The sequence below is a fragment of the Anguilla rostrata genome, chromosome 15 (assembly GCF_018555375.3).
Source record: "Anguilla rostrata isolate EN2019 chromosome 15, ASM1855537v3, whole genome shotgun sequence".
NCBI classification, from domain to species: Eukaryota; Metazoa; Chordata; class Actinopteri; order Anguilliformes; family Anguillidae; genus Anguilla; species Anguilla rostrata.
Window position 1 is genome coordinate 448,002 of NC_057947.1, and position 25,987 is coordinate 473,988.

Below are 25,987 nucleotides of genomic sequence, written 5' to 3' on the forward strand. Positions count from 1 at the left end.
AGCTTTCAGTTCTTATGCCCCAAAACTATGGAACACCTTACCAGTACATATCTGACAAGCAAAATCTGTGGATAATTTAAAAAAACAGCTCAAAACTTACCTTTTTACCCTAGCCTATCCTCAGTTTGCATTTAATGATCTTACTATCTTATTTGTGTTTGTGTTTTTATACCTTTAGTTTTCTTTTCACTTCTTTGCTATCTTATTTGTGTTCTTGTTTTATTGTTTTTATACCTTTAGTTTGCTTTTTACTTCTTCACTATCTTATTTGTGTTCTTGTTTTATTATATTAAATTATTATTATTTTATTATTATTATCCTTTTTTATTATTATTTATTTTATTTATTATTTGTACTTCTTTGTTTTTTTCCCTCATTTTATGTGAAGAACTTTGAGCTGCATTTTATGTATGAAAGGTGCTATATAAATAAAATATGATTATATAAACATAACACCGACATAACCTTTACATCAGAGTGGTACTATGTTTACATAGAGCTCATGTAACCAGGTCGAACTATGTCTCGCTTCGGTGCAATCAGTGTGAGTGAAGTGACAGTCAGGACACAGGATGTGCTTTCCCAAGGTTTATTCTGGACAGACGAAATACTATGTAAACACAGAGTGTCCATATGACAGTCGATCTGTGTATCCTTCCTCTTCTATTGCAATGTAAAATGGATTCTCCGCAGTAATATAACAGTTCAAATAACGTTACGTGAATACCAATTAAATATACAAGTGGACAAGTGATCGTATAGATTTCAATGACAAATAGTTACAGTTATAAGAATATCTGGGAAAGCATTTTCTTAGAACATTCGGTACCAAAAGTAATTACAACAGTTCCAGCGCAACACAACTCTGCCGGCATGACATTAGCTAGGCTATGGACCACATTGTAGGCTAGTCCCAGAGACTGTAGTGAGTATTCATCCTTGGCTAATATTTCGGAAAACTCGTATTGTGCTACATACCTGGACAGACAAAATAATATGTAAACACAGAGTGTCCATGTGACAGGCGATCTGTGTATCCTCTCTCTGAATGATATGAAATAAAAAGCGATTTTACTTTTAAAGTACAAAACGTAATCATACATAAAGTGAACTGGCATAGATTAGCCTATAGCATTGTATTCACCATTTCATATACTAGCAGCTAACGTTAGCTAGCTATGCAAAGCACGGCATATTTGCAAATCTTCAAAATATAACTTATTTTGAGCAATACATTAAATGCATCGTCAGATTACGTTCTAGCTTCATTAATAGTTATAATGTATTGACATTTTCATCATAAGACAAAATATGTCACATAAAAATATAACATTTTAACGAGAGCATGCCTGACCCGTACCTTCTATTGCAATGCAAAATGGATTGTGGCGGGAGCACGGAGCAGCGCTACTCTAGTAGCCTAAGCACAGATCATCTGTCACATGAAGCCACCAGAGGGTGCTGTATAACCATTTATATACAACTGAAAATACCCTTGATAAAATCATCTGTATGTTTTACAATACACTTAACTGGTACAATATTTTGGAGAAAGTCATTAACTAGTAGTGTTATTTATAACTGTTACATCCACCCCCACTAAATTTCGCCAAAATATAGTAACATGTACCACATTACAGTCACCAAGACAATTGAAGAAACAAAACCATTCTTCAGATATGCAGACATGGGTATATCACTAAACACCAACTCCGAAAGTATCCCAAAAGGGACGAAGAGGAATGAAATCTGGCCAAGATCTCAAACCACCTTCTGGTAGCAGGATGCGGTCTACACCCCACAGAAACTCAGTCTCTAAAAAGACCAAACTATAACATGGACTTGGATTTTAATAAGGTGACGTAATGACACTAAAAGGAAACTCTTTTGCAAACACCTTAACTTATGTGTGTCGCATTTCAGAACTTAACTCGTATGAAAGCTCTCATTGAAATGCTTGAAAAACCGACATGGCAATCTTGACAGTAAACTGAGACTTTTTAACAATGTCTTGTCTTGACATGGTATATAGTAACCGATTAACAGGTTTGACAACGTGTCCCATATGTGTTCTAACCTGATGTATGGTACTGGAACTGTCTGAGTGTACTTGAGGCTTGTGTGTGTGCAACTGCTCTGAGTATACTTCAGGGTCATGTGTGAGTAGGTGCTCTGAGTTGTTAGGAAGGCTTGAGTGTGTAGATGAGTACGATCTTTGACTGTGCTCAGTGCTCTCTAACTTGGATCCAACATCTCAATTGGCTGACTGGTCAGAGCTGTCTTCCAGAGAAGTTGCAGCTTGGCTGTCACTCGTTTCCAAAGGTATTGACGTCACTCCCACAGAGTGTTCTTCAGTACAGGTCTGCGCACTGCCATCGTCACACGCCAGACTTGTGATCCAGTCTTGTATCCTGTTCCCAGGATCCTCCTGTTCAACGTTGGTTAGCTGGTGTCCCACATCAGTGACAATGTCAGTCTGCGAGGATGCGCAGGTGTGATCAAAAGCACTGTCGACATTCAGGGGCAGGAAGTTAGCAACCATGAGGAGGTTTCGATGCACCACTCTCTCCTGTCCAGTCAGAGGGTTTCTGATCCTGTAGGTGTGAGTTGCTGCGTTCTTGGACACCACGGTGTAGACGGTGGACTCCCATCTGTCTGCTGTCTTTCACTTGCCCCTCTCCTTCGCCGATGGCGCCCCTTTGACTTGTCTATTATATATCTCCACTTGACGATTCTGCTCTTTGTCAGCGTGTGTCTGAGCCACCAACATAGCTTCCTGCAGACCCTTCGCCAGTGAAGTTACATAACTGTCATAGCTGCTGATCTCTGGATCTTTCAAGATGTTCTGAAACATCACATCAACGGGTAGCCGGGGAACTCTCCCATACATGAGATAGAAAGGTGGATAGCTTGTGGTTTCATGAACTGTACAGTTGTACATGAATGTCAGGGTCTGCAGGTCCTGTGGCCAGTTGTGTTTGGCATCTGGTGGAAGCGCATGGATCAAGTTGCCGAATGTCCTGTTGAAGCACTCCACACTCTCATTTCCCATGGGATGGTACAAGGTAGTGTGAGATTTTCTGACACCCAACACCTTCAGCAGCTCACCAATGAGTTGACTCTCGAAGCTCGCACCCTGGTCTGAGTGTATCCGTTCCGGGAAACCATAGACACAGAAGTACTTATCCCAGAGCTGCTTCGCCACTTGCTTCGCGGACTGGTTGCGGCAAGGGAAAGCCTGGGCCAGCCTTGTGAAATGATCAGTGACCACCAATACATCGACTGATTTGTTCCTTGCATCTGCAGCAGACCAGAAGTCGATGCACATGATCTGCAGATGTCTTTATGCTCTCTAAAGGTGCTCTGGCCTCAGGGTCTGCTGCTTTACTGATAATACACCGTTGGCAAAGGCGGACGTAGTCTTTGACGTCTCTGTCAATGTGTGGCCAAAAAAATCATTGACGGGCTAGACTCAGGCTTCTGAACTGTCCTTGATGGCCATCACTGTCATGAATGCCTCTCAGGACCTGGCTTTGAATGACTCAGGGACGACAAACTGATGCCGCTTTGCCTTTGATACCGGATCTTTTGACCCTCTGTAGAGCACTCCATTGCAAGTGACAAGCTTCTGCCAGTGCTCCAGGTATCTGACTACCAACACAGGTTCCTTGACTTTTTCCCTTCTCGAAGGTCGATGACCTCTTTCCACATAGTGCAGCACCCTGAACAGGATTCTGTTGTTCAGCTGCCCATCACGCAGCTCTGCCTCTGAATAAGTAGGCAAGGTGTCTTGGCCAGGTGGGACCAGCTGGGGCAGATGCTGCAGCACATCCATGACACGAATTCTCACTCCAGATTCCCACGTGCTTTGTGACTCCAGGATTGCAGATACTTCATCTCTGGAGAAGGACTGGTTTACTGCACAGCTGGACAGACTAGGACTTTTCTGGAATACACCAGTAGTACCATGACAGGAGGCATATGGTAGACTGGTTGACCACCTGAAGGCATCCTGGACGTCATCTTTTGAGATGGACACAACCTCATGGAGGAGCTCAATGTAAGGGTCACGAAGGATCTTGCGACTAATTGATGAAGGGCTTACGGCTCAGAGCATCAGCAACTACGTTTTTTGGGCCCGGGATGTACTTCACATCAAACTCGTAGGAAGCCAGCTTAGCCACCCAACGCTGCTCACAGGCGTCTAACTTTGGCTTAGTCATGATGTGGGTAAGTGGATACTTGTCGGCTCACACGGTGAAGACATGCCCTTTCAACCAGTGACTTAACTTGTCACATACAGCCCACATCATGGCCAAGAACTCCAGGCGGTGAGTAGGGTAGTTCCTCTGTGCCTGTGTCTCGCTCTGCACTCTCCATCCTGAAATAGTGACAGGACGGCTCCTATGCTGTCCAGAGAGGCATCCGTAGACAGGATGAAGGCACAACTTCTGAAACTGAGAGAAACGGCTGACTCCATTTCGTCCTTTGCCCTTTCGCTTTTGACCAGCTAACAGTGAGAAGAGTGGCTTAGCTATAGCTGAGTAGTTAGGCACGAAATGCTAATAATAATTAATCATGCCCAGGAAGGACCTGATCCGCTTCTGTGACGGCGTGACACCATCAGACTCCATCAAATCTTGCGTGGATTTCTTAATGCTGACTAATGCTGTCAACTTTACTGGGATCAGTGGCAACGCCAGCCTCATCCACAACGTGACCAAGGAACTTCACTGACCTCCTGAGGAACCAGCTGCAGCCTTCCTTGCACATCACTAACGTCTGCACTATGGGCCACCTTCACTGTGGGAGAAGTCACTTGGTTAGCGCAGGCAATCTCAGTGTTGTGCCAGCCAGAATCCACAGCCTCCATATATTCCAGGGCTAGCCATGTGAAGACATCAGTGAGCTTGGCGTTCCTCCTTAGAATAACTGGGCTGTCTGAGATGTTCATAACCTTCAGTGGCACCCACCGATCACCCCATAACGGAGTCACAAGCCTGGCCACCAATATCCCTCTTGGGGTTGAGCGGGAAGTGCTAGGCTCTGTAATGACAGTGCTGCCAGTTGACACGTTGACATTTTCACTCATATCTGTCTAAAATATCTCATTTTAAATAACTGCAATCATAAAAGATTTATATGGGCATTAGTTTATAGTCACACTGGCTCACTGCTGTAGTAACTGTAATGAGAATGAGCTGGATAAATGAGTACCTGCGACATGTATAGACCATGTATAAATGTTTGTTGAGACTTGAGGTGCTGCTGTGTAACAGGGCTGCTGTGTAACAGGGGCAGTACAGGTGGCACTCTGCAGTAAGAGACAGGAACGTAATATTGGCTGTCAGTGGATGGACTTGTTGTTTCTGGTGACAGGTAGCAGTTTTCGCACAGATATTTTCTCCGCAGAGGTCAGGCCCGGGCAGCTTAGCACAGATGAGCTGACAGTCTTCAGCACGACTCTTGAGGATCAGATCATTCTTCCACCTCAGAACAGCACGGGCAGCTTTGAGACATCCTACCGTTGTTGTCATGTCTTATTTCTGTGACTGAGTGCCATGCACATCTATCTTTCTCCCATGTCTTATTTCTGTGACTGAGCACCATGCACATCCATCCTTCTCTCATGCCTTATGTCTGAGACTGAGCACCATGTACATCCATTTCTCTCTCATGTCTCATTTCTGTGACTGAGCACCATGCACATCCATCCTTCTCTCATGTCTTATTTCTGAGACTGAGCACCATGCACATCTATCTTTCTCCCATGTCTAATATCTGTGACTGAGCACCATACACATCTATCCCTTTCTCATGTTTTATTTCTGAGACTGAGAACCATGCACATCTATCACTCTCTCATGACTTATTTCTGTGACTGAGCACATTCACATCCATCTATCTCTCGTGTGGTATTTCTGAGACTGAGAACCATGCACATCCATCTCTCTCTTATGTCTTATTTCTGTGACTGAGCACCAGGCACACCTATCTTTCTCCCATGTCTTATTTCTGAGCCTGAGCACCACGAACATCTATGACTCTCTCATGTCTTATTTCTGTGACTGAGCACCATGTACATCCATCCCTCTCTCATGTCTTATTTCTAAGACTGAACACCATGCACATCTATCCATCTCTCATGTCTAATTTCAGTGACGGAGCACCATGCACATCCATCCCTCTCTGATGGCTTTCTTTCTGTGATTGAACACCATGCACATCCATCCCTCTCTCATGTCTTATTTCTGTGACTGAGTACCATGCATATCCATCTCCCTCTCGTGTCTTATTTCTGTGACTGAGCACCATGCACACCCATCTCTCTCTCTCATGTCTTATTACTGAGACTGAGCACCATGCACATCCATCCCTCTCTGATGGCTTTTTTGTGATTGAACACCATGCACATCTATCTTTCTCCCATTAAATATTTCTGTGACTGAGCACCATGCATATCTATCCCTCTCTCATGTCTTATTTCTGTGACTGAGCACCATGTCCATCCATTCCTATCTGGTGGTTTTTTTTTTCCTGTGATTGAACACCAAGCACATCTATCTTTCTCCCATGTCTTATTTCTGTGACTGACACCATGCACACCCATCTCTCTCTCATGTCTGATTTCTGAGACTGAGCACCATGCATATCCATCTCTCTCTCGTGTCTTATTTCTGTGACTGAGCACCATACACATCTATCCCTTTCTCATGTTTTATTTCAGTGACTGAGAACCATTCACATCCATCTCTCTCTCACGACTTATTTCTGTGACTGAGCACCATGCACATCCATCTCTCTCTCTCATGTCTTATTTCTGAGACTGAGCACCATGTACATCCATCTCTCTCTCATGTCTTATTTCTGAGCCTGAGCACCATGCACATCCATCCCTCTCTCATGTCTTATTTCTGTGACTGAGCACCAGGCACATCTATCTTTCTCCCATGTCTCATTTCTGTGACTGAGCACCATGCACATCTATCCCTCTCTCATGTCTTACTTCTGTGACTGAGCACCATGCATATCCATCTCTCTCTCGTGTCTTATTTCTGAGACTGAGCACCATGCACATCCATCTCTCTCTCATGTCTTATTACTGAGACTGAGCACCATGTACATCCATCCCTCTCTCGTCTTATTTCTAAGACTGAACACCATGCACATCTACCTCTCTCGTGTCTTATTTCTGTGACTGAGCACCATGCACATCTATCCCTCTCTCATGTCTTATTTCTGTGACTGAGCACCATGCACATCCATCCCTCTCTCATGTCTTATTTCTGTGACTGAGCACCATGCATATCCATCTCTCTCTCGTGTCTTATTTCTGAGACTGAGCACCATGCACATCCATCTCTCTCTCACATCTCATTACTGAGACTGAGCACCATGTTCATCCATCCCTCTCTCATGTCTTATTTCTAAGACTGAACACCATGCACATCTATCTCTCTCATGTCTTATTTCTGTGACTGAGCACCATGCACATCCATCCCTCTCTGATGTTTTTTTTAATTTAACAACATGCACATCTATCTTTCTCCCATGTCTTATTTCTGTGACTGAGCACCATGCATATCCATCTCTCTCTCGTGTCTTATTTCTGTGACTGAGCACCATGCACATCCATCTCTCTCTGATGGCTTTTTTTTCTGTGATTGAACACCATGCACATCCATCCCTCTCTCATGTCTTATTTCTGTGACTGAGCACCATGCATATCCATCTCCCTCTCGCGTCTTATTTCTGTGACTGAGCACCACGCACATCCATCCATCTCTCATGTCTTATTACTGAGATTCAGCACCATACACATCCATCCCTCTCTCATGTCTTATTTTTTTCAAACGCGAGCCACAGAAACAAGACCATATGCTCATACTGAAACCATGGTGCAAATCTAAAGTTAGATTAAAGAATCACTGTCATCAGCTTTCAGAGTAACCATCTGCTATGTAATGCCATTTAAACAAACACACTTGAGTTTTTCTTTACCTCACGATCTGTCAATAGATGCAACAGTAACAGTAATCAGTAGATGTGCACTTTCCATTAAATTGCTGTCCTGTAAATGACCGCTTGGAAGCTCTAGGCAGATGCCTGAAGTACTGATGATGGCAATGCAAATGGACATTTTCAAGGCAAGAAAGGGGAAAAGGAAAACGCTTATTTTTGGGGTGAGCTATTGCACAGACATATTTCTGGGGTGGTCATCCTTGCACCTCATGGATTTTCTTAGAGTTTGAGTCCTTGTGATTGGTCTGACGAGACAGACAAACTTCAGAGAAGTTTTTAATGTGAAATCTTTCCTTTTGCAGGAAAGACAACAACCTTTGTAACTGAAGAATGCGGAAAGCGTACTGATTGGCCAGAAACTGAAGAATGCGGAAAGCGTACTGATTGGCCAGAAACTGAAGAATGCGGAAAGTGTACTGATTGGCCAGAAATGGAAGAATGCGGAAAACGTACTGATTGGCCAGAAACTGAAGAATACGGAAAGCGTACTGATTGGCCAGAAACTGAAGAATGTGGAAAGCGTACTGATTGGACAATACACAGTCACTTCTCATTCACAGTAGGACCTTTCACTTTGCAAAGGACAGGAGTTGTGTGGAGGAGTGGAGAATGAGACCTGGCTGCATGATATTTATAGAACCCATCACAGTCTCACAGACAACCCATAATAACACTGTTGTGCCTGTAAATTTTGCCTGAGCTGGACATTTTCACACTGTAGTCTTTTATCAGCAGCCTCATTTTGCATGCTGTATTCTTCAGACTCTATCTTCTTGCTATCTGTCACAAGTGAACCAAATAAGAAAATCATTAACGTCACAAATTTAAACCTGAAATTTAAGCTGAAATTTACTGCCCTGAGATATCGTATTACCTAAATTTCTGCATGAGATTTTATTGCACAAACTTCACAGGTCATCATTGATTTGTGGCATAAATTCTAGGAGTACTTTAGTCTGCCATATTGAATTCCTTCTCGTCCGACTGAAACACACAGATGGATGACAGATGACTTCCTCTAGCCAGGCTCACTCATGAGCCCCTCCTGTCAAATGGCAGGGTGTGTGATTCAGGCTGCCCCCTTGACGCCAGTGAAGCCATACGTCACCAGCTCATTGTCCATTGTCAGCCATACAAGTGTTGTACACAGAGAAGAAGTGCAAACAAATGCAGCTTGACTCTGCTTTATGCACATATTAGCCACTCCTCTAAAATGCACTCCTCTGTTACAACTGCTGCCAGAATGACTGTCAAAGTAAAATCAATGGCTCTTCTGATCTCCCGCCAAAAACAACCTTCTTCATCGTTCTTTACCTGCTGATGCCGCCACCTCCCTCTTTCCTCACCTCTGAAACTGCTTCCTGCTTTCGAATGCAAATCTGAACATGTACTCACATGGACAAACATATTTCAGTACAATAACTTTCAGTTTGTTTCCAAATAGAAACTCCTACAAAGCCACACTACTAAGAACAGAAAGGTCACTAGGAGCAGAAATGTTTTGTTCCTGTAGCACTTTCAAGTTACACATCTACCTCTTGTATTGTACTTGTATCGTTATCTTGATGTTGTAGCTTAATGTCATGCCTCCTAGTTTGACTAAACATTACTTTCTGACCTAGCCTATGCTTACTGTGTGGACTGGACTTACTGTGTTCATGGCTATTAATAACTGCTACAAACTTCATCAGACCTGTGTTTTGTAGTTTCAGGCAGTAGTGCATGCTAACAGTGCAGCTGCAGGCAGTAGAGCATGCTAACAGTGCAGCTGCAGGCAGTAGAGCATGCTGACAGTGCAGCTGCAGGCTGTAGAGCAGGCTGACAGTGCAGCTGCAGGCAGTAGAGCATGCTGACAGTGCAGCTGCAGATAGTAGAGCATGCTGACAGTGCAGCTGCAGATAGTAGACAATGCTGACAGTGCAGCTGCAGGCAGTAGAGCAGGTTGACAGTGCAGCTGCAGATAGTAGAGCATGCTGACAGTGCAGCTGCAGGCAGTAGAGCATGCTGACAGTGCAGCTGCAGATAGTAGAGCAGGCTGACAGTGCAGCTGCAGGCTGTAGAGCATGCTGACAGTGCAGCTGCAGATAGTAGACAATGCTGACAGTGCAGCTGCAGGCAGTAGAGCAGGTTGACAGTGCAGCTGCAGATAGTAGAGCATGCTGACAGTGCAGCTGCAGGCAGTAGAGCATGCTGACAGTGCAGCTGCAGATAGTAGAGCATGCTGACAGTGCAGCTGCAGGCAGTAGAGCAGGCTGACAGTGCAGCTGCAGGCAGTGGAGCATGCTGACAGTGCAGCTGCAGGCTGTAGAGCATGCTGACAGTGCAGCTGCAGCAGTAGAGCATGCTGACAGTGCAGCTGCAGGCTGTAGAGCAGGCTGACAGTGCAGCTGCAGGCTGTAGAGCATGCTGACAGGAATAACTTTGCATTACGCACCAACACATTGGCCTCGTCTTCCCTCTAACAACGTTCACAAGGCCCTGGTTTGCACAATGACTTCAGTGTTACAAAAAATCTGTTCACAAGACAATTATGCCCTCTTGGGGGCATCATAAGCAGTCATGGTGTTAACCACTGGCGGACTCGGGGGGGGCAGGGGGGTTGTCCGCCCCCCCTGGTGCCCCCATGGTTGAAAAAGAATCGCTAAAGTGCCCTCTAGAGTGGCAAAAATGAGAGGAAGTGCCCTATTGGCTGCCCTTCACATGGGAAAAAAATGATTGAGTGCCCTCTAGGGTGCCCCTTCATACAATAAATTATGATGATGTGCTCTCTAGAGCAAGAAAATTCGATAACATGTCTTAATGAGTTCCCTTATAGTGGAGAAAACGTGATGAAGTGCCTTATAAGGTGCCCATACAATGGTCTAAACTTGACTTTCCCTACATGACAGTGTCCCAAAGGGTGCCCTTTCCAATAGAGAAAATGGGATGCAGTGCTGTATAGGGTACTCCTATAGGTGAGAAAACATGATGAAGTGCCCAATTAGGTGTTCCTCTAATGGAGAAGTGCCCCTCCAGTGAATAAAATGTGATGCAGTGCTGTAAAGAGTGTCCCTACATGCGTGAGAATGTGGGGAAGTTTCCTAATGGATGCCCCTCCAGTGGAGAAATGTGATGTGGTGCCATATAGGTGCCCTTACAATGGGATAAACTTGAGGTTCCATACAGGTGCCTTTCTGATGAAAAAAACTCATGAAGTGCCCTCTTAGATGCCCTTCCAAGTGAGAAAACACGATGCATCATAGCTTTTTGCGTGCTGGTGGGGCCCCATGTCGTGCAGTAGGTGCCCTTTTTATTATTTCGCCCCTGCCCTTCAAACTTGAGTCCGCCACTGGTGTTAACTACCACTGCTATGCAGATGACACGCAACTTTATATACATTTTAAACCGGGCGAAGTTGATCTGCTAGCCAAGTTAAAGATCTGTCTTAAAGATGTAAAGGCCTGGATGAACCAAAATCTCCTCATGTTGAATTATGATAAAACTAAGATGCTCATAGTAGCTCCCAAATCTCTTAGAGATAAGTTCCTCCATTCTTCTTTAAATATAAATGGCTCCTCTGTCGCCTCCAAAGAAGTTGTTAAAAACCTTTGATTCAGATCTCTCCTTTCAGGCCCACATTAATAATATCATACGAGTGGCCTTCTTCCACCTAAAGAACATATCTAAATTAAGGAAGATGTTGTCCCCCAAGGATACTGAAAAAAATGGTTCATGCATTTGTATCCTCTCGGCTTGATTATTGTAACATTGTACCGTCAGGTTGCACCAACTCGGCCTTGAAACATTTACAACTTGTACAGTATGCAGCTTCTTGGGTCCTTACTAGAATGAAGAGATGGGAACATACCAGTCCAGGGCTTACATCTCTTCACTGGCTGCCTGTCAAATCCAGAATTGACTATAAGATCATGCTATTAACGTATAAAGTTCTAAACGGTTTGGCCCTGACTATCTTAGTGAGTTACTTATTCCTGACTCTCCTCCAAGGTTATTTCATTCACAAGATGCTGGTTATGAGAAAATTCCATGTGTATCTAAAATTACAATGGATGGTAGAGCCTTCTCACACAGAGTTTCTGTCTTATGGAACAATCTCCCTATGTATGTCCGGGCTTCAGACACACTCTCTGCCTTTAAGTGTAGGCTTAAAACTCACCTCTTTAGTCAGTCCTATAGTTAGCCCTTTCTACAGTTCTATAATCCTGTCAAATGGTCATGTATAATCACAGAATCTATGAAATTAAACAGTGATGTCTGGGCTTAGTAGGGACCTTAGCATTAAGTGTCAAGCTCGCATCAATGGAGCAAACACACTAGTTCGCTTAGCCTAAAGTGTCTAGCTGGCCCTATGGAGTTGACACAATAGGTAGTTTAGCATCAAGTGTCTATCTGACCATAACCCTGTCTTCTCTGTTTGTCTGTCTCTTTCCATAGGGCTCCCATCCCCTATCTTGCCCTGAGTCCAAAGACCACTCCAGCCTGTTTCCTCAGCCTGAATCCCCAGGATCTCTCCAGTCCTCTCCTTCACACAATGGTCATGGACTGCTTCAGCCGTGTTCCTCCCCTGCCCATGCCTTGATGTAGCCTGGAGCTCCAGATCCATCATCCAGCTCCTCGAAACTGCACTATTCTGAACTATGCCATTTGGTCTTCTATTATTTCTGTTAGCTTTCAGCTCAGCTGTAACCTGCTCAACCCATTCTATTTGCTGCCTGCTACTTTACACCAGGCTGGCCAGTGGAGGATGGGCTCCCCCTCTATAGCCGGGTTTCTCTCGAGATTTTTTCCCATTGAGAAGAAGTGGGAGTTGTTTTTTTTACCTTATGTACCTGCTATTTGGAGGTTCAGGCCTGGTGTTTGCTCAGTTTGCTGTTTTTGCTCTGTCTCCTGCCTTGGTACTCTGTAAAGAATCTTTGTGACAGTTCCCTGTAAAAAGCAGTATACAAATAAAACTGAATTGAATTGAATTGAACACAGGCAGTATTCTGGCTAACAGTGTTAGATGTCCATTGACTGGAATCAAACTGGCACCCACAATGCAAAAGTAAGGTGAATAGGATTCTAAATATAGGAAGTTCAGTGGAACTCACAATGATCCATTCACATGATGTGTTTGCAAAGTAGAGCAAATAGGGTAGTCCTTCAGCACATTGGTGAAATAAACAGAGTCTATTCTATCCAAATGGAAAATTTAGTAGAAAACTAGCAGAAAAATATATTTTACTAAATTTTTAGTTGATCATAATGCAAAAAACAACATGGCCATTTTTTCTGATGCAGCTTCGTATTTAGTTTGGTTGCACCAGTGATTCCATGACTGATTGAGTGTAATTCAATCAATCATTAAATCAATCTAACAATCAATATTTTAGTATGTCAACTTACAAATGAGCTGTTACAATCTGCCTTTTGGCTGGTTTAAGAAGAGTTCTCAGGTATGGTATAGACTCAGATTACTGGGAACAGGTGTTGAATGAGGCTGGAGAGGTCACTTCAGAGAAAGTCTTCAAAGATCAAAACACATTCCCCTTCCGCTAGAATCAGGTGAAGGTCATTCCAAAGCTTCTAAAAAGCTCCTTGGGTTTTAAAAGAATAGTTCATTTTCTGGAGGTTTTTAAATATTATTTCCGTTTTAGTGGGTGCCCAGATTACACATTTAAACAAAGTTACCCTAGTGGTTTTAATTTTTGTGAAATTTTTGTGGACTATTAAGTTACTTTGATGGGTAAAAATTTGTTTCAGCTGTATATAAATAACAGGATAAAGAGTAATCACATACAAAGAGTAAACTCATATAAACTCCTATAATTTTAGTGCTCAGATTGAAGTTTGAAGGAAAGTTTTTAAAATAGCTTTTAATTTAAGATGTTCAGAACAATTAATTTTCAACTGAATAAACAACAAATGGACATAATATTGTCACATTATCTATCACTATCACTATCACTATGCCCTAATCCATATATAAGGCCAATACACTGATTGGTCCTTGCAGGGATGCACACCCTGGTCAGCGTATATGCAAACCACGTATGGTAGATGCACTGAAGAGGGAAAAGAGTTTATAATGAATATGACAGTTGATGATAACCAAGGATAGGCAATTGAAGGTGAACAAGGTATTTTGCAAAGCAAGACAAATAAAGACAGCCATTCAATAAGAGAAAAGACACACCCCCACTATTCTCCTCCAGTGAGCATACTCCCCCTCTCCTGTAGGCACAGGGGAACCATTAAAAATCTAGTGACAGTAATAAGATACTTTGTACAATGGAATGCGTCTCTTAGATACTTTCATAAGGAGGCCCAAGGTGATGGTCCTTCCTATAATTCAAGAACTTATGTAGACAATACATACTTGGGATAAACCACCCTACGCCAACTTATAACAGCTCAATGTGTCAATCTGTATAACATACTGTGTTCCCTGCATTTCAGGTGATATTATTCACAGTCCACCACATTTACCATATCATTCCGTTATTTACATGCACATACATAGAATGCTTTCATCAGTCCACAGCGTGGGTAATGGTCAACCAGGTTCCTGTCTGACCCAGCGGTGACTAGGTTATTTTATGACGTGAAAACAGACACTGTTCTGGTCATCTGTTTATCCTTGTTCCTGTAGCCCACAAGAGTTGGTGGGGTAAAAAGGTTGTGAGATGGTCTCACAGCAACCTCCAGATTGCAAGGTCAATTGTCTTTTCAGCTGTGTTTACAGCCTTCTGATCTTTACGACTCCTCCGGAATGCAGGCAAAAATCAAAATCCATGGACAGTCAAACTTTTACCTCACAGTATCTCCTTTGATACTCACATTCATTTTAATAAAAAAAACAATGCACAGTAAAAGCTCATTTAAATATATATATTTTTATTAAAAAGGTACATTTTTATACACAGAATTGTCTATTGTACATACATATTATTCACTAAATTAACACTCTACAGTCGATTGAACAACTCTGTGTCGTTCCTGGTGTGGATTGCTTTTTAAATTAAAAAAATACGAACCATTGCATCTATATTCTATGTACTATTCTCCCAATACTACACAGTTGTTATTGCCTTTAAATAGACTGTTCTGATTGTAAATATCTAAGATTCTGCCCATTATTGCATCACTGTAAATGTCACACCACAATGCAGCTCCATTACACTGCACAGAAGGTTCATCATTTCTCTGCCAAAGAACAGGCAGGACTCATAGTGCTGGGCAATTCTAAATCATGTTGTTCTCTGAACAGAAAAACCTGCTTAAGAACAGTCAGTGACGCCATTTTGGCTCTGCTGGGACGAGCTTTCCGTAGGGCCCAGAGAGACGGTGTAGGCTTCACCGCCGCTGAACCGCACACAGAAACACTTAAAGCCTTTGATGAAACAGCACAGCTGCTCAGAAACTGTTTAATCCTAAGTTTTCTGGAGCGTTCTCTTCAGGGGGGGAAAAAAGAATTGCAAAACCATAACAGACCAGAACGAACCATAACCATATCCAGATGGCTAAACATAAAATAAGTCAGCTTTAGCTGAGCTGTGCTCACAGCTCTTCACCTGCATTACAGAATTCAGCACAGCGCTGAGGCTGAAACGTCTCTGACTGAATTCAGCTGGGACTGAAACTGCGTAGCGTCTCAGTCTGGGGGGAGGCTCTCCTCAACACTAAAATCTGCATTGGAGTCGGAGGTGTCCGTTTCATTGTTTTGGAAGACTGGAAATTCAAGTCATTCAGGAAGAGGTTTGATGCCTTTGCAGTACTTACACGCTGCATGCGATGCAAAAACTCTTGTCTAGAAGCTGGGATCGATGGGTGCAGTTGCGGGTAAAACCACTTTGATAACTACGTGTTTTTTCCATGAAGGTCCTGGGTGGAAGGCGCCATTTTGGCTCTGCTGGAACAGGCCATGTGCAGGGTCTGCGCCGGGGTCAGTATGGAGAGAACAGGATGGCGGACCCTACGGCTGGCCGTATGGGCCCCGGAGTGGGGCGCAGGAAGGGGGGGGGCAGAGCGGGCGTCTGAAAGAGGGGGGTGCTGGGCCGGGCGTGGAGGGGGAGGGAGGCCATGCTCGTCGGGCAGAAGGGGCTGGAAATGAAGGCCGGGGATAACGGCTTGGCAAGGTCCTTCTGAAGCGCCAGTTTCACCTGCGGGATCGGGGGGGGGGAGGGGTGAGAAAGCAGAATGAGCAGCTCCTCAGCATCCCGGTGAGCAGAGCTCCCACTTTTCATTTACACCAGCCCCTCTTCCCTAGGGGGCCCAGCCGGGACAGGCGCCGGACGCGCTCAGACTCAAGCACACCTGATGCACCCAATCAGGGGCTTCACTGCTCGTGTCAGGTGTTCTTCAGGCGGAGCTCGTCTAGAACCTGGGTCTGGCCAGGGGCAGCCAGAGAGAGGCTTGGGGGCCGCTCGTTTCATCAGCAACAACCAGGGCTGCTGGACACCTGGCTGACATCACCTGCTTCAGAAAACACACACCTGTCCGCACTGCCCTGCATCTACAGCAGAGGCAGCAACGAGCGTTGCAGTGTGAGTACGACTGGGCATTCCAAACAGCTCAGGAGAAGGGAAAAAAGCATTCAAAAAATTAGAATCAGCAGCGATGAAACCATAACTGCTATGAGCCCGTTCCTGGGAACACAAAGCTCTCAAAGGCAAATTAAGCCCTTTTTAACATGCAAAGAAGTTCCACGCTAATGTGTGCTTCTGTGACTTCAGCTTTCTCTCATCGTGTGATTATATAAATACGAATCATCACAGACAGCTCTGTGGTCCAGTCAGACGCTGTTTATAAATGAGGCCAGACTCATTTTGAGCATGCAGACTCACTCGTATCCAAAATGCATTGTATTTAAAAGGTTCAGCAATAAAAGCAGTCCAGAAACAGATGCATTAGTCATTCAGTACCTGACTGCTTGGTGTCTATCTGAGTCTTGTGGGAGGTAAATGTGTCCAGGTGGGGCTAAATCTAGACAAGCCTTTCTTACCGCCAGTGCTGTGTTTCCGCGCTGCTGCTTGCTGTAGGGGCTGTATTTGGGCTTCAGAGGCTTCCCTGCCACTCTGTCCTTGTGCCTCCTGCTGGAGATGTGCTGCAAAACATCAGAGAAGATGATACCGATATGTGTGCTGCTGATCTGTGCTGCTGAGCTGTGCACTGCTGATCTCTGTGCTGCTGATCTCTGTGCTGCTGATCTTTGCTGCTGATCTGTGTGCTGCGGATCTTTGCTGCTGATCTTTGCCGCTTATCTGTGTGCTGCTTACCTGTGTGCTGCTGATCTGTGCTGCTGATCTGTGTGCAGCTGATCTTTGCTGCTGATCTGTGTACTGCTTATCTTTGCTGCTGATCTGTGTGCTGAGCTGTGTACTGCTGATCGTTGCTGCTGATCTGTGTGTTACTGGTCTGTGTGCTGCTTACCTGTGTGCTGCTGATCTGTGCTGCTTACCTGTGTGCTGCTGATCTTTGCCACTTATCTGTGTGCTACTGATCTGTATGCTGATCTGTGTGCTGCTGATCTGTGTGCTACTGATCTGTGCTGCTGATCTGTGTGCTGATCTGTGCTATTGATCTGTGCTGTTGATATGTGCTGTTGATATGTGCTGCTGATCTGTGTGCTGCTGATCTGTGCTGCTGAGCTGTGTGCTGCTGATCTGTGCTACTGATCTGTGTGCTGCTGAGTTGTGCTACTGATCTGTGCTGCTCATCTGTGTGCTGCTGATCTGTGATACTGATCTATGTGCTGCTGATTTGTGCTGTTGATCTGTGCTGCTGAGCTGTGTGCTGCTGATCTTTGCTGCTGATCTTTTCTGCTTATCTCTTGTGCTGCTGATCTGTGTGCTGATCTGTGTGCTGCTGCGCTGTGTGCTGCTGAGCTGTGTGCTGCTGATCTGTGTGCTGATCTGTGTGCTGCTGATCTGTGTGCTGATCTGTGTGCTGCTGATTTGTATGCTACTGAACAGTGCTGCTCTGAAGAATTAACATTCAGCATATATAAACACTGTAATAAGTGCACTGTGACTGCATGACTAACAGGAATCACAGTGGCGCACAGTGGTGTTCAGAGAGACAAAGTGCAGTATAATATGATGTACAGCAATGATGATAATGATGATGATGATGATGATGATGAGAAGTGCAATGGAACTGTAATGTTAAGGGACAGGTATCACTGCAATGCAAAAACTGAACGTGTTTTCTTGTTCTGATTTAATTATTAATTACAAGCAGTGTACAGCAGTGTGATCCAGTGTAAAACCGTATAATGCAGTGTAAAGCAATTTAAGGCAGTGTAAACAGTATAAGGCTGTATAAATCAGTGTAATGGTATGGTAATGGTATGCAAATCTGTGTAATTTAGTGTAATGCAGTGTAAATCAGTATAATGCAGTATAATTCAGTATAAGTTAGTGTAATGTAGTGTAGTGTAAATTAGTGTAATGTAGTGTAATGCAGTGTAAATCAGTATAATGCAGTATAATTCAGTATAAATTAGTGTAATGTAGTGTAGTGTAAATTAGTGTAATGTAGTGTAATACAGTGTAAATCAGAATAATGCAGTATTATTCAGTATAAATTAGCGTAATGTAGTGTAGTGTAAATTAGTGTAATGTAGTGTAATGCAGTGTAAAAAGTTGTAAAATAGCATGGATTAACCCATGTGGTTGGGATGTTAAGATGTTAAGCAGGTACCACAAGTACTGTAAAGTAGTGAAGTATAAACGCTTCTCAGTCTAATGCCGGATGAATTTAATACCTGCAATGTAATGAGAGGTCCCAGTAATGTCAACACTGCAGTGACTGAAAGTGACTTACCTGTTTGAGCTGAATTTCTGAGTTCACGTAGACATCACAGATTTCACAATGAAACGTTTTGTTCTGCAAGCCGGATCCTTTGATCACAGCGGCCTGGACCTTGAGCTTGGCCCCGGGCCGAGGGTAGGCCTTGATGGGGCCTGCTCCGTCCCGGGCCTCCTGCATGGTTTTGTGCTTAGAGCCTAGAAAGGGAGGAATAAAAGGATTTATAAAAACAGGCCCGAACTTCACAGAAAAGCTCTGGCTGTAGGCGCCTGACTCTAAGGCCGCAGGACAGCTGGATGCACACCTGTACTGTGGGCCTCCAGCTGAGACAGGGAGTTGACGGCCACTTTGCATAGCGAGCAGTACAGGAGTTTTCTGGCCCTCTCCTCCTCTGATTCGGCCGTGGTTGGAGGCGTGGCTGTGAGCAGGGCCTGATTGGCGGCCTCCGCGGGAGAGCTGCTGGGTGCTGGCTGGGACGTGGGCCTGGGGAGGCAGGACGACAATGACACGCCCGTCGCCGTGGGGACCGGAGCTTTGGGCGGAGCCAAGGTTTTCGGCACAGTCGGGGAGGCCATGCTGTTCTCTGAGGGGAAGACAGTGTAATGGAAATTTAGGGCAAGGTGGGGGTGTGTGTCTTCATACAACATGGGAAGCACTTCAAACCAATCACGCCCCCTCCTTCCACCGGTACTCCCCATCCTAGATCCCCTCACCTTAACACAGCAGCATCACAGTGCTCCTGAGTGTGAGGCTGACCCTAACACAGCAGCATCACAGTGCTCCTGAGTGTGAGGTTCACCCTAACACAGCAGCATCACAGTGCTCCTGAGTGTGAGGTTCACCCTAACACAGCAGCATCACAGTGCTCCTGAGTGTGAGGTTCACCCTAACACAGCAGCATCACAGTGCTCCTGAGTGTGAGGCTGACCCTAACACAGCAGCATCACAGTGCTCCAGAGTGTGCGGCTCACACTAACACAGCAGCATCACAGTGCTCCTGAGTGTGAGGCTGACCCTAACACAGCAGCATCACAGTGCTCCTGAGTGTGAGGTTCACCCTAACACAGCAGCATCACAGTGCTCCTGAGTGTGCAGTCACCACACAGCACATCACATGCCTGATGGAGTCACCCAACACAGCAGCACACAGTGCTCCATGTGACACACACAGCAGCACACACCGATGTACACACACTAACACAGCAGCACACAGTGCTCATGTAGCACCTAACACAGCACATCACAGGCCTAGTGTGCACACAACACACAACACACACACACACACACACACACACACACCACAAAGTCCCACACAACACACACACACGTCACACACACACACACCACAACACACACACGCACAATACACACACACACACACACACACACAAACACACGCACACACTACACAACACAACACACACACACAACACACACCACAACACACACAACCACACTAACACACAAACACACACAAGCATGCACACACACCACAAATGTACGCACACAGACACACACACCACAAACGTACACACAGACACGTACCACAAACGTACACACTGTGATGTTCTGTGTAAGGACCCACACGCAGACCAGGGAAATCCAAAAAACGTTGTCTTTATTCAGTCCGAGGTTCGAAGCCAGGTAATCAGAGAGAGGACGGTGCCGAAACGAGTTTCCAAAAGAATAGTGAAAAAAACAGGCAAAAAATCAAAAAACCAGGAGATCAGAATGGCGAAGGTACAAAGGGACAGGCAAAAGAGAAGTCAAGGCAAAGCGAAGGTCAAACCAGAAGCAAACAAAACCAAAAGGGGCAGGCAAACTCGAAGTCGTACAAAGGGGTGTCGCAGGAATCTCGATAGACAAAGGCTTACTAACAATCGGCACAATGAATTCGATCAACGTTCTGACACTGAACAGGTGGAAAAGACTGACATTTATACACTGGGGAAGATAACAATCAAGGAGGGGTTAAGTGAGTGAGGGAGGAGTAACAAACAACATCCAGGTGAAGAACATTAGGAAAACTAATTCAATGACAGGGGACTGACAAAACGCGGACTGGAATCACATAGACAACAATGATAATAGACGGCCTGGGTGAAGCAGGTAAAACACGTGCAGAGAGAGAGAGGTGCAGTCAGAGCAAGAGACAGGTGCAGGCAATTGCAGAACTCAGCGTTAGAGCAGGCTAGAAAGAAAAGGGGCGGAGCTACAGCGCAGCATGGAAAAGGGGAGACTGGTTAATGTATTAGTATAGTGATCTAAACTATCAAAAACCCAAAACTAGTGTGTGTTTGTCCATTAGTAATATTCACATGTTAGTATATTAGTGAGGTTAGTACTTTACAATCTATAAATTAGTAGGGATTAGTAGAAATTAGTAAAACTAGAAATAAGCAGGAAGTAAGTAAAGCGAGACTGGAAAGAACGGGGGGAAAACACGAAAACCCGGAACCACCCGAATAGTGAAATCACACAAATACAGGGGAGTGAAGCAGCTCAGGGAACACAGAGACAGTACTGGGGAGACAAGTGACCGGGAATACAGACTACAACACACACACATGCACACACACACCTACACACACACACACACACACACTCACACAAACACACACACCACAAACACACACACACGCACGCATACACACACACCACAAACGCACACACGTGCACATGCACACACAGACACACACACTACAAACGTATACACACACTCAGGCACACACACATACCACTAACACACACAAGCATGCACACACACACACACACACACACATACACACAACACAAACATACACACACACAGACGCATACACACAAACACACACACACACACCACAAACGTACACACACATGCACATGCGCACACACACACACACACACACTACAAACGTACACATACACGCATGCACACACACACCACAAACACACACACGCACACACACACACACACATACACACCACAAATGTACACACACACACACACACACACACGTACCACAAGCGTACACACACATACACACATACACCTGCACACACACCACAAACATACACACACACGCACACACACACAAACACTACAAACGTACACTCACACACACGCACACATACACACACCACAAACACACACACACATGCACGCACGCACACACACACGCACACACACACTACAAACGTACACTCACACATACGCACACACACACACACACACACCACAAACACACACACACATGCACGCACACACACACATGCATGCACAAACACACACACATGCACATATACACACACACGCACAAACACACACACACCAAAAACATACACACACACACACACACATACACACCACAAATGTACACACACACACTCATGCACACACACACAACAAACACACACACGCACACACACACACACACATACACACCACAAATGTACACACACACACACACCACAAATGTACACACACACACACACACACACGTACCACAAGCGTACACACACATGCACACATACACCTGCACACACACCACACAACACACACACGCACACACACACAAACACTACACACACACACACCACAAACGTACACACACACGCACACACACACTACAAACGTAAACTCACACATACGCACACACACACACACACGTACAAACACACACACCAAAAACATACACACACACACGGACACACAAAAGCTAGTGAACTGAGCAAAACTAAACAGTGGGCAAAAAGTCTGAAAAATCATGTCAGAACAGCAACGTACTGAAGAGGAAGAATAAAAGGAGACACAGACCCAGAGGCTCAGCGCTGCTACTGGTGGCCGGGGAGGGGCAGGAGCCCATTGTCTTGGTGCTGTCCTTGGTAGGTGTGGTTTTCTGCTTGTTCTTGCTGGAGTCCAGTGCTTTCAGCTTCTTGGCGTGTTTACTGCCTCTGTAGTGTGCCTCCGCCTGGCTCTACGAAGGGGAACACATGAAGCTATAAGGCTCAGTTCTGGGAGCTAGAACCACGGGCTGCGCACAAGTTTCACAGCCGTCCCCTGCACACAGGCAGAAGTGCTAAACACAGGCTTCTGTGTCAGCTTCTTTCAGAACACTGCTGAAAAGGAGAACCTTTTTCTTTTGGGGAATAAATTAATATACTTGGTATTGCCAGTGAATGGAAAGTTATTAAAAAAACGGATTTGCCTTGTCTCAAAGTGACAGATCTAGAGAGAGAGAGTGCTTGAGCTGGATTAGGCTGATTCAAATTTCAAACTCGTTTGCATGGTGGCCTCACTGCTTCATTTTCATGTGATTAAAGTAACTTCTTGAGCAACAAGGACTGCACTCATACTCCATACTTCAGATTATATCTCCAAAAAAGGGTTCTCATCCATTCCATTGCTGAAAGGGAGCATATCTTCAGTTTAACAAAAGAGCCGAATTATTCACAAAATACATCAAATTTCCTTATAAGGTGTTAGAGTTGAAACCTGATTTTGAGGTCAGTGTTTTCTAAGGATGGCTGTGTAGCTGAAAGACCCACCCGTACCCATATACCACCCCAGCAACAGCTCAAATATAACACATAACGTACCCATATACCACCCCAGCAACAGCTCAAATATAACACATAACGTACCCATATACCACCCCAGCAACAGCTCAAATATAACACATAACGTACCCATATACCACCCCAGAAACAGCTCAAATATAACACATAACGTACCCATATACCACCCCAGCAACAGCTCAAATATAACACATAACGTACCCATATACCACCCCAGCAACAGCTCAAATATAACACACAACGTACCCATATACCACCCCAGCAACAGCTCAAATATAACACACAACGTACCCATATACCACCCCAGAAACAGCTCAAATATAACACACAACGTACCCATATACCACCCCAGCAACAGCTCAAATATAACACATAATGTACCCATATACCAGCCCAGCAACGGCTCGAATATAACACATAATGTACCCATATACCACCCCAACAACAGCTCAAATATAACACATAACGTACCCATATACCACCCCAGAAACAGCTCAAATATAACACATAACGTACCCATATACCACCCCAGCAACAGCTCAAATATAACACATAACGTACCCATATACCACCCCAACAACGGCTCTATTATAACACATAACATACCCATATACCAGCCCAGCAACAGCTCAAATACAGCACATAACATACCCATATACCACCCCAACAACGGCTCTTTTATAACACATAAAGTACAACCGCAGAAGTTCCACATTGTGCAACATGAGAAATATAAAATATCAAAAGAGCTGATTTCTGATTTAACCCCTTTGCACACAATCAGAATCTGGCCAGTCCTTGCCCATTTAGGGGGGTACCCTATTTAAAGCTTTATGACTCCAGATGTGAGCATCACAGTGACTTGAAAAATTGTTTAAATGAAGGATGACATTTGTAACAATATTCAACTGCCCACCACGTTTTGGCGATGTTCCAACTTTCACGTCATATCTTGTGCATGAAACACAAAAACTATCAAGCTACCAATGAACGCTTACATTACAGTGCGAAATATCCTCTTTAAAAGGCCACTAACGAATTTAAAGACACTCAATTTCAAAAATAACATGAATTGTACTGTGTTCAGTAGATAGAGACAGAAAAGCAATTCAGTTGTTCTCTCATCTTCTGTCTCAAGAATAATATTTTCCAAGAAATTATGAAAGTCATCAATAAGTCTTGCCAGGTGTCTTTTACTGCTACTACAGACTGAATGCATAATGCAGCGAAAATGAGATAAAACTTTTGGTTACGCTGATCTATAAAACGCTATTCCAAAAGTAAAATTAGACATATTATACATTGTTAGAAAGCTTATTCTGTCATCTATTGGACAGATTAATTGTCAATCAAGCCAGATTGTACTACTAAGGGCGACAACACCGTAAACAGCATGTGTGGTATTACGCACAGCTATTTTAGAAGATACCCAGGCATCACAAATGAGCGTATATTTCACAAACAAATTATCCAAGACATTATTTGATCACTTAGTTTCGAAAGGGACATCTCTATGTGTAAAACGAATTGAAGGTTGTATTATTCCGTATTTAGTCACAGATATTGACAGTAGAATAACATGGTATAATTTTTCAAAAATTCCTCGTTTATTTCGTTATTCAGTGAGCAGCGTTTTTCACAGCTGTACTGGCATACCTTCAGCTAACTGTTGGCTTTAACACAAGCTTTAACACAAGATGTAAAAACAGCAAGTAATCCATTACAACAGTGAGTGTTGATTTCAGTTTCACTTCTCCCTAAATTAGATGTTGTCCTTCATGGAAATAAAACATCTTCATCCCCAGAAAGTGCACTTTCACCATCTTCATCTTCGAAAGAAGTGTGGCATGAAGTGGTAGTTCTACTAATACGTTTACTTCTGAAACATGTAACAAGTATTATAACTGCAGTGCTGTGGGCTCTGTGCTTCGTAACAGAATAGGGTTATTCAACGAAGATTAAAGGCAGTGTTTTACGACGCCAATAGGCGCCATCTGGGTTCAAGGAGTTAATAATGTATCACAATGTGTGCATACAATTACAGTCTTACACCTGTACACTGTCGCAGCTTAATGCAATATGCTCACGAGAACTTTTGCGTCAAATCAGTGTGTGCCATCTCACATTTACAACATAACACCTTTATATTACTGTTACAAACAACCAAAAAAAAAACAGTTTAATACACTGATCTCTCTCTTTCTCTCTCTCACCCTCTCTCTTTCTCTCTCTCAGAAGGTGAACATGTGTCTATCTGAAATACTGTGTGAGCATGACTGATTCTGCATTGACTGGACATGCTGAATTATGCTACTTGATGCTGCTGATCCATGCCAGCCGTCAAACCAGAACCCGACAGCCCCTGGAAGTCTAAATCATTGTTCTACTGCTTGGCTTGTCAGTTTCATTTTGGGTGCTTAGACAGAGTAGACTAAACCAATGAGTCAAATATTAATTACATCAGTTGAAAACTGTGGCCACACAACAAACAAACACCTTTGTGTATTCAAAGCTGGTTAAAATAAAAGATTTTAAAAAACTAATATGCCAACTTCAGCCACTTAAAGTGCCAGTAGATTTGCATAATCAAAATAGGGACAGATTAGTCATGAAG

General features: G+C 44.1%; 1 protein-coding gene across 3 annotated transcripts in view; it reads right to left on the reverse strand.

Moving 5' to 3' along the window:
• Window positions 1-13,971: 13,971 nt before the first annotated feature.
• LOC135241163 (zinc finger protein 385B-like) overlaps window positions 13,972-25,987 on the reverse strand; it is a 115,655-nt gene continuing 103,639 nt past the window's right edge. The window contains exons 5-9 of one of the 3 annotated variants that reach the window (XM_064311321.1): window positions 22,613-22,772; window positions 19,118-19,396; window positions 18,829-19,010; window positions 17,006-17,107; window positions 13,972-16,163 (exon numbers count right to left, since the gene is read on the reverse strand). In XM_064311321.1, coding sequence (XP_064167391.1) covers window positions 15,948-16,163; window positions 17,006-17,107; window positions 18,829-19,010; window positions 19,118-19,396; window positions 22,613-22,772 — 939 coding nt within the window. In that variant the 3' untranslated portion in view covers window positions 13,972-15,947. The remainder of the gene's footprint in view (window positions 16,164-17,005; window positions 17,108-18,828; window positions 19,011-19,117; window positions 19,397-22,612; window positions 22,773-25,987) is intronic. The other 2 variants (XM_064311323.1, XM_064311322.1) reach the window with 2 other exon arrangements.